General features: G+C 40.3%; 3 protein-coding genes across 3 annotated transcripts; 1 reads left to right on the forward strand and 2 right to left on the reverse strand.

Moving 5' to 3' along the window:
• The first annotated feature begins 7 nt into the window (after window positions 1-7).
• Window positions 8-17,687, forward strand: LOC139743546 (queuosine-tRNA galactosyltransferase-like). Its single transcript, XM_071654025.1, has 13 exons — window positions 8-15; window positions 852-939; window positions 10,481-10,597; window positions 10,931-11,027; window positions 11,832-11,896; window positions 12,696-12,761; window positions 13,662-13,757; window positions 14,452-14,547; window positions 15,160-15,284; window positions 15,760-15,895; window positions 16,263-16,331; window positions 16,573-16,647; window positions 17,591-17,687. Exons 1-13 carry the CDS (start codon window positions 8-10, stop codon window positions 17,669-17,671), a joined length of 1,119 nt encoding a protein of 372 aa, XP_071510126.1. The 3' UTR covers window positions 17,672-17,687.
• LOC139743529 (uncharacterized) lies at window positions 1,991-4,927 on the reverse strand. Its single transcript, XM_071654009.1, has one exon. It carries the CDS (start codon window positions 3,005-3,007, stop codon window positions 1,991-1,993), a length of 1,017 nt encoding a protein of 338 aa, XP_071510110.1. The 5' UTR covers window positions 3,008-4,927.
• On the reverse strand, window positions 2,863-6,254 carry LOC139743530 (uncharacterized). The gene is made up of 2 exons (XM_071654010.1): window positions 4,918-6,254; window positions 2,863-2,998 (listed from the first exon to the last, which is right to left on the reverse strand). Exon 1 carries the CDS (start codon window positions 6,252-6,254, stop codon window positions 4,923-4,925), a length of 1,332 nt encoding a protein of 443 aa, XP_071510111.1. The 3' UTR covers window positions 2,863-2,998; window positions 4,918-4,922.
• Window positions 17,688-22,212: the final 4,525 nt, after the last annotated feature.

A 22,212-nucleotide genomic window follows, 5' to 3' on the forward strand; every position in this document is an offset into this window, starting at 1 on the left:
GTCCAGTATGCACAGGTATGGCAACTAAAGCAACCCTCCCCCCCCCCCCAAAAAAAAGAAAGAAACAAAAGCAGATGAATGACTCTAAGACACTTACGACTCAAAACAGTGACACAGTTAAACAAATGCAACACACCTGTATGCCTCTGTACATGCACCACACACAGCTGATTTGAGATGGGAGATTGGTGCAGCTATGGTGAGCACTGACCGGTTGTAGTCAATGTCCTGAAAGATATTTAGGACAGATGAGAGATGCTGAGGCCCTTCACCTGTGGATGAAGTGGAAAATGCGTACACGAAGTAGAACGTGGATATAATGATTTAAAAAATACAGAAGAAAGAACATTATCCAGAACAGATCCTCAAATAATCCAATATGAAATCAGAAATGATGAATAAATCAAATTGAACAATACAAGATATGAACGTGGCTGAGATATTATAGGACTTGGTTTAGTGTGTGTGTGTGTGGGGAGGGGGTGTTTGTGTCTACAAGTATCATTAATTAGAAAAGTTTTAACAAATTTGACCAAAACATGTTTTTGTGTGTTTGCTTAATCAATTTTAGACTGTAAACTCAAGTTCAAATTTCTCACACATCATTGCCATTCCCACAACCAACCTTAACAATATCAGAATGATGAAGCATGGTTCTGTCTGGAACTATTAAATGTAATCCTAATTCTAATAATTGAGAACATCCAAAATCAATGGCAGGATATCATTTAACTAAAATCTTCAGAGATTTGATTTGTTGGTATGGCGCTCAGACTGTTGTATGAATTATCTAGTGTACGTACAATATGTTCCTAGTCAACTGATGTTAGATTCTGTGATATCTAAAATAGCTGGAATGTGGAAGAAGAAAAGAGAAAGTCAAACTGTCAGCAATGCACACAAAATGACTTACCAGTAGTAGTACTAGAAGCCCATGTTGTAGCTGCCTTTGCAACCCTTTCAATCACTTCATAATTTCTGGCCTCGGAAATGTTAAGGAGGCAAATCCCAAGCCTGCCAAGAGAAGACATGACGAGTCTTGATCTGTGTCACGAGCAGAACAGAACTTCTGCTGTCAGAACTGTGGGATTGAAATAAGAAGTTTTCATTGTCATCATCACTACAGCTAGCATATTGTGTCATATCTGGCCCAAAATGCTGTAATCATCTTTGTATGTGCTGTGATCTCCAGGGCTGTATATCATCTATTTTTTTTAATTTAATAATTTACATGTTTACTTTAAATGATTTGAAAAAGAATCGTAATTGTATCATAATTTAGTTTTGAATAAACTGCTTAGTATTAGAGCTCATTGTATTGCCATCAGAACATATCTTATCAAATATTTAGACATAGTACACTTACAAATCAATTACCTGGTACAAGATTATAGTCTATTACTTTACAGGATCCTAGGAGGAGTTCAACTTACCATCCTCTTGTGATTTATTCAAAGATAAATAGATGTCATATTGTGATATAGCAAAGCTGACATCAGTCAGGTCACTTCAATAACCATGATAACAAGCAAAATAGAAAATTAAATGAAAAACATTGAAATTTAATTTGTATTTTATGAGTAATGGGAGGATAGAGAATTCAGCCATTGGCTGCGCATTAGCCATTGGCTGAATTTGCGTAATATGAGAGGCCGTTCCGCGCGCAATCGCCATCTTTGAAAGCTGATGACTACTGTGAAAAAATATTTCGAGATAAAATAGATCTTGTATAAGCCACATTTAAGGCTGTTCAGAGTAAGGGAGGGAGCGGAGGGTGCTGAATTCTCTATCCTCCCATTACTCATAAAATACAAATTAAATTTCAATGTTTTTCATTTAATTTTCTATTTTATCTCGTAATGTACGGTAGAGAATTCAGCCATTGGCTGCGCATTAGCCATTGGCTGAATTTGCGTAATATGAGACTTCAAAGATTTTCACAGTAGTCATTTTCACCGAATATATTGTCAGAGAAAGTTTTTGGGCAACTTTACCTATGTTTACAGGACTGAATCTTGTCCCTTCCTAGAGGTTGTCCCAGAACTGCTTGTCCAAAAGATGTTGCCTGGGATGCCGGTTTCAGGTAAAAATTCCTGAACGTGGATTCATTTTTCCACCCAGCATGCTTGAGAATGTCTGCTATTGGAAAATGATTCCTCTTGGCAGATGAGGTTGCCGCCGATCTCGTTGAATGTGCTTTGAAGAGATCGGTGTCGATACCTGATGCTCTCAACACAGTTTTTATCCATCGAGCGATGGTTTGCTTTGATGCCTTCCCATGGGGTTGCTTGTAGGTGACAAATAGTGCATTCACCTCCTTCCTCAATGTGCTTGTTCTGTTAATGTATTCTTTAACATAGTGTACAACACAGAGTTTCTTATCCTCGGGAAAGGCTTTCAGTGTTACTTTCACTCCCACATTCCCAGGTTGACTCTGCTTTATCAAATCAGCCACTGCTATTTCCACACAATCTTTGGACGCCTTCACATTGTTAAGGGTTAGGTATGAAAGTGTTTGCACTCTTTGGGCAGAAGTCAACGCTAGTAAAAAACATACTTTGTGTGTCAGTTGACACAGCGAAATCTTATGAGCTGGAGTTACTTGTCTGAGGTAGCTCAGCACCTTGCCCACATCCCATATGAAGCTGTATCTCGGAGTGGGTGGTCGGAGATTAAAAATGCCCCTGAAGTACCGGCAAATCCAAGGATGTGTAGAAATGGTGTATTTCTCGTCCCGTAGAAGAACAACTGATGCTAGTGCGCTCCTTGATGTATTCAAGGTGCTGTAGCTTGCTCCATTTTTGTACATAGAATTAAAAAACGCAAACAAATTTCCCACCTTCGTATGGGTCCAACATAAGTGACGCTCATGACAAAACCTTTGCCACTTCCTAATATACACCATATACTGCTCCTTGGTGGATTTCCTCCAAGACGCTGCCATTATATCAGCAGTCTCCTCCGTCAGTCCTTGAGCTATGAAATGTTTGCTCCAACCCTGCAACATAAGAGGGAGAGATGTGTAAGTGGATGGGGTCTACCTGTAATGGGTTGGGTTAACAACTGGTGTTTTCGCAATACCCAGGGCTCCTCCAATAGCATGTTACGTAGTACGGTATACCAGGGCTGTGTTGGCCAATTTGGCACTATCAAAATTCCCCTAGCGCCATCTTGTCTGATTTTTTGGAGACACTTTGCAACCAAGCTAAATGGGGGAAACGCATAAAATACTAGGGGTCCCCAGTCAATAGTGAATGCGTCTACTGCCCATGCCCCTGGATCTGGTCTCCAGGAGACGTATGTTGGGAGCTGGGCATTCAGTCTGGTGGCAAAAAGGTCTACATTTGGTAACCCATACCTCTGCACTATCTCATTGAATATTGTCTTGTCTAGCATCCATTCTATATTGTCATTGAATTTCCTTGACATCGTATCAGCTTCTGTGTTCTTAGAGCCTGCTAAGTGAGATGCTGTTATCCAAATTTGTCGTCTACTGCACCAATCCCAAATTTGCAACGCCATTTCGTTACATGCTTCAGACTTGACGCCGCCCATGTTATTCAAGTATGTCACCGCTGTGGTGTTGTCTAATCTCAACAGTATATGTGCATCTCTGACATTTGAACAGAAGCTTTTGAGTCCCAAACCGGCTGCTAGCATTTCCAGATAGTTTATTTCATTACCTGCTGCTCTTGCTAATTCTTGAGCATTCCATCTACCCCCTGTCTTGGATTGCAGGTCTGTGGCACCCCAACCTTGTCCACTAGCATCTGTTCTTATTTCTTTTGATACTTTCCCTGGGTACAGGGGTTTAGACACGAGATGTGCATGGGATGACCACCAAACTAGTTCCGCCTTGGCTCTATTTGATAGGCTCATATGTCTATCGAAATGTCCTTTCTGTTTTCTCAGGGCTCTGATTTTTTCCCTTTCCAGCTGCCTGTAATGCAAGGGGCCGTACTGAGATGCTGGTAAGGCAGCCACAATCTTCCCAATGACTTTAGCTACCTCCCGGATACTAGGTTTGTTATTAGCAAGTAAGGATCGACATGCATCTTGAATGTCATTGCTTTTACTGGCTGGGAGGGTGATTCTCATTTCAGATGTATTTAAATGGAAACCCAGAAATTCAATCTCACGGGATGGTTCAAGTACCGATTTCTCTGAGTGAATAATGAACCCTAGACTAGTCAAAAGGTCAGTGGTGGCTTGCACTGCTGAGCGAGTGTCTGCTTTATTGTTCCCAATTATCAGTGTGTCGTCCAAGTACGACAAAACTGTGTGCCCCTGTTGTCTTAGTAAGGCAAGTACTGGTTTCAGTATTTTGGTGAACAGTCTTGGGGCGGAAGATAAGCCATTTGGCAAAGCTTTGAACTGCCACAATTGGTTTCTCCATACGAAGCGGAGATATTTACGAGAGTCTAAGTGAATGGGAATTGTGTAGTATGCATCACGGAGGTCTACTGAAGCCATATAACACCCTTTTGAGAGGAGTAGAATACCAGATTGAATATTATCCATTTTAAAGTGTTGGTACTGAACACTTTTGTTGAGTTCGGACAGGTCAAGAATTAATCGAACTCCTCCGTTCTTTTTTGGTCTCGTGAAAACCTCTGAAATAAATTCCCCTTCTTCATGGGCACATTTTTCAATGACCTGTTTTTCTTCCAGAACAAGAATCTCATGGTCAATCTTGGCTGTTTCTTCAGCATTCCGCTTGTAAGAACGCAGAGGTTTTTCTCGAGAAGGGGGAAATTTTTCTGGGTCAAATTCTATTGTATAGCCTTGAACTGCTTGAATAATGTGTGAGTCTCTCGTGATATTTTCCCAAGCAGGGAAAAATGGCTTCAGACGACCTCCGACGACAGCTGGTGTTGTAACTAGATCGTTGTCTATGTTGTGTTCATAGTCACCTACCTGTTCTATTTCCTCCCCTGGCTTTGGCTCTGCCTGTGGTAGGTTGGCTGCTTGTTGCCACCCTCCCTTGCTGCTGTCGGTGTGTAAGTGTGAGGAGGATCTCGAGGTCTCCCCCTCCAAGCCTTCCCTAAAAAAGGCTGTGCAGATGAACCGGCCATGGGGTTGGAATGTGATGTTCGGCGGTCATAACCCCTCCCCAACGGGCGGGTGAACCCAGTCGACGTGTATTGACGGCGAGATGTCACATCCGGTTTCTTGTACGGCTGGAACCGTGATTGCTCTCGTGTGAAGCGTGATTTCATCATGCCTGACATTGTTTTCCTTTGTTCTTGGATCTCTTTCACTTGGCGCCCCAGGTCATCTCCAAACAAGTACTTAGTCACTTTGTGAGAGGGCTTGCACAGGTGGTGGAAATTTGAGTTCATGTCAGGCTTTATGCTGTCCTTTCTCATGCAGTTGAGGGAGAAGTTTGCATCGCAGAGAAAAGCCATAGCATCCTGCTGAGCTTCAGACAAAGTTGCTGGAAGGGTACGAGCAAACGCGTTTATCCCTTTCAAGAGGGATGATTGGATCATTTGTAGTTTCAGATCCCTGTGTCTCGTCCCCGTCGAGATGTTCTCCCAGATAGTGCTGTTCACTTTAGGGGTTTCTAGACATGTGCAGTTAGATGGGCAGGGGTAGCGAGTTGCTGCTTCGTCGAGAGATTTCTGGTCAAGTTTTTGTCCCATCATATACACAATGGTGTCCGCGACATCCTCATCTAGTGGTTCCCCTATCCCGGACGGAGCCACGAATTTCTGAGCCATTCGTGGTATCTTGAATTCTGGCCGTTTGTCTTTATCTGCCTCCTGTAGGCCTACGTCCGAAAACAAGCTGACCGCGTCATCGCGGTTTGCCGATAGGAAATCAGCCACGCTGCGATTATCCGCCAATTCTATGACGGGTGGTGAGCTGCTACCCCTTTGTGTGTCGCAGTCGCCATATTCACTAAAACAATCCCGCGGCGTGTTGGCATGTTGTTCTCCATGATGAGGAGTGCTCAAAGTCTCGATCATTTTTTCGAACATTGACTCGAGTTTCCCAATGCGGGACATAACCTCCGTGCTATTTTCCGCTGTAGTCACAGTCGGGTTGGGAGCGGTAGCAGCTGGTGCGGGCGGGTTCGGCTGTGCCTTCCCCGAAGCCGCGGGGCGGGATGCCTTAGGCCTCCCGCCGCTAGACAGAGTTTTGCCTGCAGCCTTCTTCTTTGCTGCCGGAGCTGGGCTGGCCTTAGGCTCACACAGCTCGGTATCTTTTTTGGCTTTTGCCTTCTCCGATTTGTCAGCTGGTTCATCCATGCTGAGAACGATAATCACGCTTGTAAGAGAGCACGAATTCAGTTCCGTATTTCCGCAGATTTCGATGATATTTTCCGATTTTTCGGTCAGATAAAAATCGCTTCGCGATCGAACATTGCGCTGGAACGAAGATGGCGATTGCGCGCGGAACGGCCTCTCATATTACGCAAATTCAGCCAATGGCTAATGCGCAGCCAATGGCTGAATTCTCTACCGTACATTACGAGATAAAATACATGTGTAACTATACACGTCATCTGATCTCTGGTCAGGCTAGATAACAAGCAGTCGCAAAATACACAGCAGCAGTGGCGGATCCAGAGGGGGGCCGTCTTTATTTCTTGTTAAAACAAAAGAAAGAAAAAGAAAATTATGGGGGGGGGGCGCGTGCGCCCCCTTTAATTTTGTATAGGCGCCTGCCTTTACGGAATTCCTGGATCCGCCCCTGCAACAGTACTCTCTTTGCACCAAAAGAATCTCGATTTGAATTTCATGGCTCTTGTTTCTTTCCAACAATCACATATATGCGCATGTGACCTGGCAGACTGTTTACTCTTTGACTATTTGTCATTGTTGTTGATGTTATGTTCAGCTTCAGTGAGCTTCATTCATTCAGCCTGAGTTCATCAAACAGGTAAGACTTGCTCGAATGGTGGGGCATTTACGTACCTGGTGTAGCTGGCTGGTAACCCCGGGGCGCTCCTTCAGTGGGCTTCACACAGTAGAACGCTCCCCTTCGCGTTCGGGCTGGTCGTAGTTAGTCGCAGTGCATCAGTAACGTTAGTAAATTTTACTTGTAGTTGATCGGCATGGTTACCGTGGGTCTTCTCACGGCCACGACGGGAGGCACTGTGTGAGCTTGCTTGATCATGAGCATATTTCTTCCCGATCCAATACCTTCTAATCTGTAATCAGTGTTCAGGTGTCTTTCGAGTTCAGTAGTCGGTGTTCGATACTTGCAGCAAGAGCAAAAGTCAAACTCTGAGACGACGACGCGTCAGCGCAGTAGTCTGGGCCTGGTATGTATCACGTGCATGGTATCAGTGTCACCTGACAGTTGCTAGCGTTTATTGAAGGTGTCACCTGACACACTGAGTACGAGTAGTCAAGAGCGAACGAATCCACGTTTCGATACTACGCTGGATAATGCTATCTCCACGCACTGATGCCGATGTCGTGAGTATCACCATATTTTAAGTTCGGTGTCTCACTCACTGTGCTTAATTTTTTCATGTAAGACGCTATGTAACATATTCATCCAACGTTTTAACTACTACTTACGGGAGTAGGTGCCGAGCAGAGTATGGAAGTGCGTAGTCCCATATCTTAAAATCTGTGTAATGTTCGCTGAGTACCGGAACACCACACCATGGCCATCCCTTGTCCTATTACCCCGACGCGGGGCATCGGCACTGTAACTTTTTTGGGGTCGCCATGTCCATGCACCACCAGCAAACATGCATTGCATGCATGCAGCAGTATGATAAGTCACTAGACCTTAAAGGACAAGTCCACCCTTGTATACATATGGATTGAGTGAATGCAGCAATAATAATATTTGTACAGTAAATTAGAGGACATCATAGCCCGACCAGACGCTGTTACGCTATGCGAAAACAGCGTCTGACGAGCGCGGCATGCAGCCTCAAAGTGAGGAACCTCAACACAACTACAAAACTTAGGAAAATGTATACTTTTCTCCTTTAAACAGAATACTTTACTCACGTTAAATGCATGTTTCTATTACAGAAGAATAGTTCGCCACACTGGGTCCATGGAGACCACTTGCGATAAGTCCGTGGAACAAATAAAATGACACTTTCTGGCGCAATTCCTGACCGTCGGGCTTCGTCGTTGCAGGATTCAAAATGGCGCCTTGACTTATGCGCATGCGTGACCGGATGTGCTCCAGAGCGAGCGCGTGTGCGTTGAAAGTGTCGAACAAACCTTGGCGTCTGCTACACAATAACCGTGGTATGGAGCTCAATGCTCCTCGCCCGACCAGAGGCCAGCCGCCGCCATAAGCCCAGTACAGTTTATAGCTGTATACTGGTAACAGTGCGTACGCTGCTTGAGTGTAGCAGCACGGTCAACAGCGCGACCTTTTGAAAGGGCATTCACATCACGTGACCACCCGATATCTGAATTTGGCCTGGCGTGAAAGATTGTGTACGGTGTGGACATGCTGGATATGATGATCAATTTTGGTAAGTTTCATTACGTACATTTGAATACTGATAGCATCAGATGTAGAGTAAATATTGAAGAGTATACTCGATGAGTTTGAGGTGACAAAAACGAACGTAAGTATCGAAAGTCAAAGCTATCGTGATACAATTACGTCGCTCTCCTAGTGGTTGGTGGTCGCGCTCGTACAGCCCTGTCGCGACGTACCATGTACAGCGACTGGGCTGTGTATAGTTAAGGACATCAGTAAAAGTTTGGGGAAAATCTGACAATCTGTTCAAAAGTTATGAATTTTTTAAGTATCTGCACAGTCACTGCTGGATGAGAAGACTACTAGAGTGTATGATGTCACATGCGTACAACGGTATAAGGAAAATATAAAGAGAATATCACAAAATGTTACTTTTTGAAAAAGGTGCACATTTCTTTGACTTGTTACTGACAAATATGTTAAGGGTAATATTCATTATCATTCCCCCTGCCTTCTGAAAGAGAGAAGTCAAGTGTTCTTTTGTTATGCGAGAAAAGTGAAAATATCATGAATTTTCCTTATACTTTCTTTATATCGTTGTACTCATGTGACATCACAAGTTGTTGTAGTCTTCTTATCCAGCAGTGACTAAGCAGAAACTTCAAAAATTCATAACTTTTGAATGGATGGTCTGATTTTCCTCAAACTATTGCTGATGTGTTCTATTGATAGTGCTGGTGAACTTGTCCTTTAAGTAGTAGACAGCAGTACAACATGCGTGGTATCATAACATATTGTATAAAAAAGACTATCACTGAGTAACACTAAGTCAAGTGAAGTCACCTCCATCACTTGCATGAGACAAGTTAAACACGTTGTTATGCTTGCATTGGTAATTTAATTGCAGTAGGCTTATATAGCAGATTAATGATAGGACAGGCTGCACAAGTCAGCAAAACAAAGTATCATGTAGTTAAAAAGTTTGTAATTTAAATCAATGTATCGTTTGTTATTAGATTATGAGAAAGAGTTGAATGCGATTCTTGAGAATAAGAATAATTTACTCAGTCTCAAATGCTAAGATAGATGAGGCTTCTTCTTCTTCCTCCTCCTGCTCTTCTTCTTTTTATTCTTTATCTAATTTATCTACTCAATCTGCAGTGTAATGGTCAGCTATTAAGAGGTAACTGGATTTAGAAGAGATAGAGAGAGAGAGAAAGAATATGCAATTCTGTCATGAGCTGTCTGCCATATTTGCAACCATTTGTCAAGTTTTTATATTGACAAGAGGCATCATCCATTAGACCATAATTGACCATAGATGAAACTAGTGTTGGGGGTTGGCAGGTCTAATTTAAACCAAAAACCTGGACTAAAATGGTTAAAATTACTTTTAGACTTTAATTCCTGGTGGCAGCGTGATCTTAAAGGACAAGTTCACCTTCATAAACATAAGGGTTGAGAAAATGCAACAATATTAGTAGAACACATCAGTGAAAGTTTGAGGAAAATTGGACAATCGATGCAAAAGTTATGAATTTTTAAAATTTTTGTGTTGGAACCGCTGGATGAGGAGACTACTACAGCTTGTGAGTCATATGCGTACAACAGTATAAAGAAAATACAAAAGAAAATTCAACATATTTTCACTTTTTTCGCATAATAAAAGAGCAATTGACTTGCCTCTTTCTAAAGGCAGGGGGAATAATATTACCCATAACATTTATCGGTAACGAGTCAGGGGAATGTGTACTTTTTTCAAAAGATGGAATTTTGTGAAATTCTCTTTATATTTTCCTTATATTGTTGTACGCATGTGACATCTAAGTTATTCATACACTGCAGTAGTCTTCTCATCCAGCGGGTACTGCACAAAAACTTCAAAAATTCATAACTTTTGAACGGATTGCCTGATTTTCCTCAAACTTTCAATGATGTGTTCTACTAATATTGCTACATTCTCTCAATCCTTATGTTTATGAAGGTGAACTTGTCCTTTAAGGAATATTTACAAGCCAAACTTACCCTCCTGTTCTTTTTGTTTTCTCTGTCAATTCTCATAACACAGTCTATTATTATCCCAGTTCATAATGCGGAGCTGTGGCTTGATGAGTGTCTTAAATCTGTCCTTGCCCAGAAGTTCTCAGGGTCCATGCAGCTGTCTGCTTATGACGATGCCAGTACAGTGAGTACTTGATGCTGTTGTGTGAATATTATCATTGCTTCTTCTCTTTCTGTTTTTTTGTGTAAGTTGTGGTATCCAAGGTATCATAACTACGTAACTATACAGTCTTTATTTGACTGTTACCATCACCATTCCTGTCAATTTTTTAATTAATAAAATGTCCTGTGACAACAATTAGTATTTTGTGAAGGAACTGTCAACAGTACATAACAGATGCAGATTTTATTTTTCTTTTTTCTTTTTTTTTTTCTTTTTAGAGAGAGAATGTTGAGATGCTACCAGGCTGTCTGAAAACTTATACTGACTTTTTTTTTACCCCCCCCCCCCCAACAGGACCAATCTCGGGCTGTTCTTGAGACATACAAACAAAAGATGACTGAAGTCGGTATTGATATGGTGATCAATGGACACACAGGGATACCAGCTGGAGGTAAGAGATGACAAACTTTGCTCTCTTGCTCTCCTTCCCCCTTGTGAACCTCACTACCTTGTATTTCACTGTCTGCAAAAGCGAAACATTTGGAATGAGATAACTTCCATGTGTGTTAAGCATAAGGCACAGCTTCACTCTGACTTAGTGTGAATGAGAGATAGAACAAGTAGGTCTACAGATTGTAATACAGTAAAGTGTTTGTTTGATTTTCATTTGTGTTTTAAAGACTAGAGTGATTATGATAGAAAGAGGAATACAATACATCCATGATCCATGTCATATGAATCAGTCTTGGTGTGCTGTTGCATTTTCACATGTAGAAATGCAGGATGACTTTTTTTCCATTTTTGGCATTGAAGAAGTTTGCAAAATTTTTCTTGATATTTATAGAATCTGGTATGATGAATTAAAGAAGTTTGTAAATTTGTTCTCTGTAAATTAGATGCACAAGGTAGTGACATTATATTCACCTTTATTCCTGAAAGGAGACAGGTTAAGTGAAATTTGTAGTAACAAGAACTATTTATGACTCCCACCAATCATTGATATACTTCTGTCAATTTAATATATGCGACCATTCTAAACAATGACAGATTGGTAGAGATGAGATGTGTGCAAATATAGCACTGTCCTCATGTGCAATGTAATTTCCCTTTCTTGCATGAGGGTTATTTGTCTTTGTGTTGCATATTAACAATTTTGTACATGTGATGCATGTCATATTCATTACATAATATCATGTCAAAGGTCAGGTTTCGAACTGACTTAAAATTTTAAGGCATATCTTCATCTTTTTGACAGTTGGGGCAGCTCGTAACAGAGCAATAGCAGCCAGCAGTGGGCAATTCCTGTGCTTCTTGGATGCTGTAAGTAAACCTAGTGATTCCTGACAGAACATTTTTTTTTTCATTTTTCATTTTTATCCTGATAAATACAGGACTGCAGATGTGAGGTTGATTGCCTAATTGCTATGAACGTAGCTCTGATGAATCAGTATAAGCCCAACAGAAATGCCAAGAAAAGGAATTGCAAATATTTAGTGCAGAAGGGAACACATCAAAATTCTCACACAATGTGTTGCACACTCACAGGGCATGTAAATTGCAACAATTACAGGCATAATAAGTATACTTCTTTTCTCTCATTCCCATTCTTTCCGACAGTATAGGGTGTGTGAGAGAATATGGTTTATTTCTTTCATTTTCAGCTATCATAGTGACAATTTCATGAAGCAAGATTCACTTGTCCATTTCATGACTGAATGAGTACATGTTACTATAATTTGGAGTTTAGGGGAGTCAATATCATCCTTGATTCTCTCAGGTTTGAATACAGATATCTTGATATCAAATGTGCTGTGCATGCTCTTACGTGAAGGTTTGGAAGATAATGTAATGCACTGGAAATAGGTGAAATAGAAGAACTGACACTGGAATGTTAAACATCTGTGTTGATTTAAAGCAGCTGGTTAGATGAAAGGATTGATTTTGAAGTAGATTTAATGCATACGTATGCACAGCAGGAATAGATTGCTGAGATAATTGAAATTCACATACCCTGTTATACATGTAATTAGTTTGCTATGTTGAAGTTCTTGATTTGCACTTGTCTAAGGCATCTCTTTTGGAAGGATTAAAATTCATGTTTCTCTTTCCTCCAAGACAGGATGATGTGATGGACAGCAGACGAGTTGAGATGCAGTACGCTGCAGCAGTGTCTAGACCAAACACCGTAGGTATCTTTTACTAAAGTTTCTATGTAGAATCTGTCTAGAGGAGTGTACTGATAATATTACCTAATGTATGGCTCGACACTAACTTTTTTGTTTGGTGGCCCGATGGGGCCACCAAAATCCTAAATTTTACATTTTTGGTGGCCCGAGAGAAAAATTTGGTGTCCCGAAAAAAAAAAAAACCATTAAAAGTCCTTTTTTTTAATGAGTCAAATATTTAAGATTTATGATAGTAAGAATTAGAAGTTGGACATATCTACTCATAAATAAACTTCAACAAACTTGCAACACTCACTCTCAGGCACTCATTCAGTCCTTTTCATCCATCCGTTGAACAAATTTAACTGCTAATTTCCGGCGCAAAAAGTTACGAATTTATTGACATACTTTTCAAAAAATTTTGGTGGCCCGAGGCGGGCCACCAAATTTGCCCTTTTTGGAAATTTGGTGGCCCGACTTTCATTTTTGGTGGCCCTGGGCCACCGGGCCACCGTTAGTGTCGAGCCCTGCCTAATGTAAAGCATGCCTATCTGTTACAACACAGATTTCTCCATTCTGCAGCTCAAATATATGCACAAGTGCTCCCATGCTATCAAGTGCTAATAACTACCCCCATTCTGCCTTTGACACCTCAAATGTTACGTTTAGACTCAACATTTTGTTATGTGTATGTGCTTATTGTCATCATCAAGTATTTCTTTACTGAAATAAACTGAAAGACTCCAAATATCAAGGCTGACAACAAGCTATTTTTTTCAGTGGTAGTCACAGATGATTTTGTTTAGATAATTGATCATATATTTTGGGGGATATGAGGTGTTCTTTCATTCATTTACAAATCTCTAATCATCTGTCTATACTAAAAGTGAATATCGGTATATATTCTTTCTTCCTGGAAGATTGTAGGTTGTCAGTTCCGCAGATTGCCAGAGGGATCCACACCGCGCTTCACTGACTGGTGTAACAGACTGCAACCTGAACAACTCTACACACAGGTAAGTAAGGGTAAACAAAGTGGAGTCCTTAGCTTGGCTGTGGCTGGCATCAAGGGTCTCTGATTGATAGTAGACATCCTCATTGTAGATTCTTTAGCGATGGTGTGATGATGCTGTTGTTGTTGTTGTTGATGCTGATGCTGATGAAGATGATGGCTGTGTTGGTGGTGGTATTGATGATGATAATGAAGTTTGATAATGAATTATACATGCTTATGTTTCAGTAATCTGAAACATTTCCCGACTACCCCAAATCTTTAAATGGAATGAAGAAATTAAGCGCATGATTGTAGTTGTATATTACAGAAAATTATCATCAAACAAATAGAACTTACAAGAAGATTAATGATTGACAGATGTGGATTAAAAAAGTTTGTTCCAGAGTAAAGAAAGAAACACATAGTGAAAGAAAATAAAAATTTGGTGTCACTGTGGAGTTGTGATGGAAGGCTAAAGCAGGGTGAAATGCACTGGGGATTGCAAAGGACTTTGAATGAAGGAGGTGTAGATTTGTGCTTGAACTTGACTAGTTTATGGTTGTGTAAGTGTGAATAGATTGGCATACAGCATTCAATGACAAGAAACATTCTTTTTTAATTCGTGTGTTTTTTCTGATGAACATGATTTCATTGATCCTGTTCCATTTGGTTGATGCATTTGTTTAGTTTTGTTTTTCACTTGTGTTTTGTTTCAGATATACACATCACATGGTCCACCTGTGGCTATGCCAACTTGGTTCTGTTCAAGACAAGTTTATGTAAAAGTTGGAAAGTTTGATGAAGGTGGAAAAGTAAGTAATGCGCCTGTTTGAAAGGGATATTCTGGGCTGTGTGATCTCACCTGTCTGTGAATTTTAGAAGGTATGAATGTCTTTTGTCCTGAGTAGGGATACTCATGTTAAGTGAGATTTAAGATTAGTGTTGCACACTTGGGGCTCTTGGATGCTAGTGTATCACCAGTATGTAAAATTTGAATCAAAACACCAAAGTAACATTTTGTTTAATGCATATACATGTATTCATAACGCTAGCTACAACTCCTGTATAGTTTGTGAAAGATGACAGATCCTATTTGATTCCATATGTATACACAATCTTTGTTGTTGTTTTGCTCATATATATGTGTAACATATATTTGAAAAGAAGTATCTGTAGATTGCAATGTGGAGCATAATCTTTGCTTGTGATGGATGAGAAAATAGAGAGATAAAGCATTCTCATCATTGTTATGTGTAAAGCTCTTTCTTTCATTATTTCATTCATTTTAATCTCCATCTCTATTCCTTTCATTATTTCTCCTTTTTTTTTCTTTCTCAATTTTTCCATTGCTCCTTCCCTCGCTCACTATCTTTGCTGACCTTTGATAAATATAATGTGCCTACCAATGGTACTCCCCTATGCAGGGTGTCCCAGAAGACTTGATATTCTTCATGGCTCACCTATGGGGAGGAGGAGAGCTCTTCCGAGTGGACACCTGTCTGATGACTTACAGATACCATCCCACCGCTGCCACCCATTCAGTCCACAGGTTAGGGTCAAAGGTCATCTGTAATTACTATGAATGTCATTTGCCAAATACATCATGTAGGACCTAAATGCAGTTACAAATAAACATTATTGCATTTTGTGAAATTCACACTGAGTTCAAGAGACTTGAAAATTTAAGTCTTGAAAGTACTTTGATACAAGAAATCAGATTCATGTGCTATACAGAAGATGAGCGCTAAGTCTCATCTTGTTACAGGGTGTACATGTCCTTGATATAAATGTTTTCTTTCAGTTTGTTTTACTAGTTTAATTTGAGCTTGTACATAGTTTTGGAATATGAGCATTTGTTTTCGTGAGTCAGGGTAGCACAGTAAATCAATAATATATGATTTAAAGATTTTTCAATCTTTCCTTACCCATTTAGATGATTAGATTTAGATTGATTTATTGATAGATGATATAGATTTTAATGGTTAGATGATTAAGTTTTATTTCTTTTTTCTGTTTTGTTTTAGAGACACCATCTGGGCTATTCAGGTGTCATCACTGGAAGAGACCGTTCTCAGTGGCTGGAGTCAGTTCACCATCTGGAATGCAGGGAAGCAAGGGAGACGGTTTTATCGGTCCCTCAGACCGGAGAATAGGGCAAAGGTTAGACTTTACTATGCTCTGTCTCTTTATGCATTCTATAGAATTTTTCCATCCATCTTTCTCCCTCTATCTCTTTTCCATCACACACACAGATATATATGTGTGTGTGTTTGAGTGCACTAGTTTGTGCGTGTGCAACTGTGTGTGTGTGTAAATCTTACGATCAAATCTACTCATTCATGTGGTTGTTAAGATCATTTTTTTCCTCATGAACTAGTGGGCAGATTACTGTATGCTCTTAAGCAGTGTTTGTGAGGTGTCAGACATATCAAGTAGATAGTTAATCTCAGTATTTGCTGAATAATGATCCAACATCTCATGTCTATGTGCCTGTCTTCTCATCATTTCTGCATCATCCTTCATGCAGGTAAAGTCTTTTTGCGATGTGGATGAGAAGAAGATTCAGAAAGGTGTCTATATCTATGAAGAAAGTGAGGTATGTGAAACAGGATTGTACAAGTTACGATTATGCATATTTCCTTCGAGTTCATTGTGTTTCATAAGTATTTCCCATTCATCATGAATAGAATAAGATAAAAGTTGTAAAATATGTTTTATGTAGATCTCTGCATGTGTGATTACATCTATGCCTTTGCATATTAGCACACACCACAACAGTAAATAGAGGGATGATTGAAAGCATAATTTTTTTTTTCACTGTCACTTTTTTTGAACAGCAAATACCCAAGCCAAGGATTCCAATAGTTCACTTCACAAAAGCGACACCGCCCTTCATCATCTGTGTCAAACAGGTCAGTATACATCCACAGGGTATAAAGTGATACAGAGATCATCTTGTTACCATGGAGAGATTTCACTTGGTTGATGTGAATCTATCTGAAAGAAGTCAGAGTCATCTCACTGTCCTGTATCAGAATGGTTCACAACTTGAAATTTGAGCATGTTGCAAGCTCAGAATCTGAGAATATTGCAGAAATTGTATGTGCGCAGAGCGCACATCGCGAGCACATAGTACACAATATTTTGCAGCTTATCTCTCTTTTTCCTGCTTACATTCAATGTTCTCCCTCATATTTTTCACACAAATATCTCTGTACCAGGTTTCTTCTGTTTTTCACGTTTTTCACGTGTGAATACATTTTATTTTGAGCTTGTTGCAAATTCTTGAGGATGTTGCACAACATGTTGCTGGAATTTGAGGATGTTGCATAAGAATTTGAGCATGTTGCAGCAACATGCTGAAACCCTTTGTGGACCACCTTGCTGTAACATTGCTCTGTGTCTCCATTCTTTTTCTCCATCTCTCCTTAGCGTATTGCTCGCCTCTCTTTCTCGAAACAAACAACTTCAACCTGACAACCCCTATTCATTTACTACATTACGCTCCACAATAAAGCCTTGACCATAGTAATATACATATGTCAGTGTACATCTTTTGTTGCCTTTCTGTGATTTGATAGGCAAACAAAAGCACAGTATAAGGTATACAGAATTAAATCGCCTTCAGTGACATTGTGAGAATAGTTCACTTAATTTTCCTGTGTGGTGTGAATTCTATAGAACTGGTTACTAGTACTTGAATTTGAATTACTCTAATGGCTTAGTGCAGAAGATAACCTTTTTTGTTTTGTTTCCACAGATCATGCATTTTATTAATTTATTTATATATTTATTATTTATTTATTTATTTATTTATTAATTAATTAATTAATTTGTTTGTTTGTTTGTTTACAGGATCTGACAGGTGGTAGCTTCGAGGAAAACTTGTCATCATTAAATCTTAAGGAGGGAAGTGATTATTTCTTCTGCAGCTGATGAAGGCTTATCTCACAGGAGGCGAGCATTACTTATGTCAACTACAATTTATTTGTAGTTATTTTGTCAATCAGTGGCAATACTATTTATTCATATGTAGATCCATATATGTTGCTGCAGTCTTGATGTGAATGTTCTCCCAACCTCCAAAAAGGGATTAAATAGGGAAGGAGAATAAAAAAATACACTGTACATTGTTTTAGTTTCTGTTTTATGTATTTCACCTGTTGTTTCTTTCAAGAGATGCACATTAGAGTTTGTAATTTTAAAATTTGTCAAAATTGCATTTGATTATAAACAAAAACAAATTAAAAAATAGACATGACTGCAATGTGTATGTTTTGCTGATGTCACTATTAAATTTTTACCCCATGAAAGACTTAAGACTTATCCCCTATTGTGAAATGAACACTTAATATGCAAAACCAAATGAAAAGGTGAAAGATTTGTTATTATCTCACTTTGTCTCCACCTTCCTGCAAAAGAGTAAAACATAGAACTTTGAGTGGAATGGGTTCACTTGTAAGTATATGTAGAAGTCTGCAAAACAAGCAAAGTAAATAACAGATGCTCTCTGTGGAACATAAGCTGCCATACAATAGCTTATGGCTGCTTTGAACTGAACTCATTGCTTGTAAGTGTATCATTCAATAATTACCTGTTCAATTGTCCTTTTCAAGTCATTTCACAAGTTTGTCATTTTTTGTGAAATAATATTGCCCTCTAGAATTGTAGCAGAAAAAGCATGTACTGACTGATTGTGAGACCCAACATACAGTATTTCTGACACAGCTCACAATTTGCATAGTCAGTTAGCATGCACACATGAAATTCACAAGTGACAAATCAGACGCAAACTAGGGAGTGATGTGACTTTCCAATCTTTACTCATATCTTCACCAATTTACAAATATGAGCATTTATTACATTGTATTACTCTGAGTTAGCTATTGTGATTTTTTTGAAAGTATATACATCATTTATTGCACAATAACCCGGGGAGGTGATTTCACCTCTTAGTCACAGACCGTAATGTGAATAAGTTACACATGGAAAATAAACAAATTGCTATGACATAAGCAAATGTTTATCAGCTGTTTATCTTTCTTGTTGTTGTGCTCATTTAAATTGGTATCAATTTGCTGACACTGTATCTGTACATACTAATGGTCGGTGTCATCTTGGGGTTGATTTATATTCATAGAGTTGCACCCAAGTTGGATTAAGTATTCCAGAAGGTGAACACAAAGTCTGTATTACAGAAGAGGGACAGGGAGATGGTAGCTGGAGGAGGGGGGGGGGGGGGGGGGGGTTGTCAAGTGGTCCAAAGGGTCGAGATGATCAGAAGAGGAATGTGGAAACTTGAACTGTATGTCAGCATCACTTTCTCCTTCCTTTGAATGCAAAGAATACATGACTGTAGGTACAGAATATTCTGCCACCCTGTGAGTACTTTGGTGGGGACGAAAGACACATCATTGTCATCTTCCTGTGGAAGTGTGTCATTGATGATAAAATATTGTTTAGTCCTTCACCTTTGAAATCCATTTCTCATGCGCGAAAAGAGGGATGGAATGCACCAACACTTTCAGGTTGCTTAGCTCATGCCAGTACGAAACAGCAATACACAGTAGAATTTCTGATTTTTACTGTTTCACTGGGTGCACTGGTCAAGGCAGTTTGCTTTCCACCACAGCAAAGGTCATCTACTTCCTAGCCTATGTTGTCTATCGAATCTATTAAAGTCTGCTGCAAGCTGCTTGCAACTTTGTGTAGAGTGCATGCCACCTCAGACATGTACCTTTCCAGAGACATGCCCACTTTAGGTGTTAGTACTTCAGTATGTGTTTACATACCACAATATTTTCAACAAGGTGTGAGGAAAGAGCAGACGTATCTGAACAAGTGGTCAGAACAATGAAATCTTTGAAGGCTTCTGTGGCGGTAGAACGTTTGGTGGTAGAAGGCTTAACGGTGCACCAGGTATTCTTTTTTGGGTATGTAAGAGCCTACCCACTCTGGCGGCTATGAAAAGGGGTAGGGCCCCTTTTTAGAGCCACATACATACCCAAGAAAGAACACTTGGTTCACCCAATGGTCAGAACAAGCAAAAAGTTTAGAAGAGGAATGCTGAAGTTTTGAGGAGAGAGAGAGAGAACGAGAGAAAGAGAAGAGGTAATCTTGTGTGGTTTATGGCAAAGTGAAGTAGGTTGTTAATCAATATTTCATGGAAATTAATTTATGGCGTTGATCGCAGCTTACAGACAATAACTTAACGGTGCAAAGGATATTGTGATTCGAAACATTCTACCAAAAGTAGTCCCATGTTGGACAACCTCCTTGGGATAAACTGAAACAGGAGACATACCGTGGCGAGAGATTGTGACATGTGCCATCATTCATAGTTCAAACCATTTTTTACACTGATCAATTAATCTGATATCCGTCTACATCACTGTGTCTCAAGAAGCGAGAATATTCATACTATCCCTGGTTTGGCATCAAACGAATGCTACCACTTACAGGAGGAGTAGGACGTTTAAACAGTAAAAGAACCAACAACGTCCCTATGTCTAATAGAGTTATACGATATCATGAGAAAAGGCATTAATATTTAAGAGTATGTTTCTTTTTATTCAAGGTCAGCCTTTATAAGTCACTTACTTTGCAGTCAGAATACTTTGAGTTCAAGATGTGACATCTTCATTAAAATAGAGACTCTTGCATGAACACAATTTCCACATTTAAATATTCCCATACGAGTGACTTCGATCATTCCAGCAGTGCGTCTATTGATCCACTTGATATTTTCTTATGTTCCGTACATCAGCCCACTTATCTAAGACGGCATTACGTTTTTGACTGAACTTGCTTTATTTTACTTTCCTTGTTTTCAGCACCAGAGCTCTAATAACACAAAGTAGCTTACATTTGCAAGTCTTTTTATGTTTGCGTTCATGAGATGAATTCTTACTGTATCTTGATATTCTTACAACCGTTCTTACTCGCTTGATCTCTTTGGCATAGCACAGAGGAAAACAGAATTTTCATTTATACTGTACAGTCAAACCTCAGTTATCCAGCCTAATTGTCGGGACCGGCGGCCATCCGAATAAGCGGTATGGCTGGATAAGGTTGTTGTTCATTTTCCATCTGTGAAGATGGTTGGATAGCCCATATTCAGCTACACTAAGCTGGTCTTCCATTGGGTCCAGTTGGATGTGGGGTGGGACCACTTCACCGGGTTAGACACTCTGGTCTTTGCGATGAATGAATGAAGCGGGATCTTTTACGTGCATGAGCTGTGACTCTCTCATACACGGGACCTCCATTTTATGTCCTATCCGAGGGACAGAGTGCTTTGCCTCTTGCTAGAGGGGACGGTATGTTTACACACAACATTGCTCAGTCCAGACTCGGGTTCGAACCCGGGCCGCGTGATCGTGAGGCAGACGCGCTACCGACTGAGCCAACTCACCGCCCTATGTAGGTTATAAGCAGTATGGCCGGATAAGCGAGATATGCTGTGCTGGTGTATACAGAAGCCATTGTCAATTCACTATCCAGTGATTATCGATATGATATTAGTTGTGCATGTTAAGTTCCATGATTGCACATAAATGACTCCGAAGACACAAACACGTAAGCGGGTATCTCATTGTTTAGAAGATCTGGTAGCGACTCGGGTCTCGCTAGTCGCAGAGACGTCTCCGCGACGTCTCCTGGAGACCGACCGGGTCTCCAGGGAGACGGAGAGATGTTTTCACTCTCTAGCTGGTCGCGGAGACTTTTTGCGAAGTCTCCGCAACGTCTCCTTGATTGCGCCACGCCGCGGAGACATGTTTGACCGCGACGTCTCCGAGACGTCTCCGCAGTCTTGCGGAGACCCATGGAGACTTATCAGAGACGATGTGGAAACGTTACGGAGAGGTCTCCACACCTGAGAAGTCGAGAAGACGTCTCGGAGAGTCTCGGCAACGTTGCCGCGACTTCGCGTCTCCCGAGTCGATTAGCACAAGTCTCGGCGACTGATGAGTCGTGTCCTCCAGTTACCTAGGCCCTTTAGTGTCAATGTCTTTTGAGTTTACAGAGAGATAATCAAAGCTTGGATCATCCAAGGTTAGATGTTTCACCCCCTCCCCCATCTCCCATCTGAGAAATGTGCACTGTAACGGAGTGATCGACATCCATTACATGTATGTCCCGACTTTCAAAGAGTACAGGGGAACCTTGTTATAATGTGGACCTAAAACCATCCTTACAATTACTTTGTTATATCAAGTTTCTCACTATATCAGCGTACAAAGACGAAGAAATATAAAAGAGTTGGGACGTGCCAAACCACCTTCGTTACTTGAGGGTTTTGTTACATGACATCCGTCCTTTTTATAATGAGGGCCCCTTGTATACCAGGTAATCAGATACGCATGAAAATGCGAATCGTGAGCCAGCGCCTTGTCCGGATAATAGAGAGTCACGGAAAAGTGTTGAGTGGGTAACTGAGGTCGGACTGTACAGTAGATTTAGTTTGCTATAATACT

The sequence above is a fragment of the Diadema antillarum genome, unplaced genomic scaffold, assembly GCF_040938485.1.
Source record: "Diadema antillarum isolate AM-2024a unplaced genomic scaffold, OU_Dant_1.0 seq00001096_RagTag, whole genome shotgun sequence".
NCBI lineage: Eukaryota > Metazoa > Echinodermata > Echinoidea > Diadematoida > Diadematidae > Diadema > Diadema antillarum.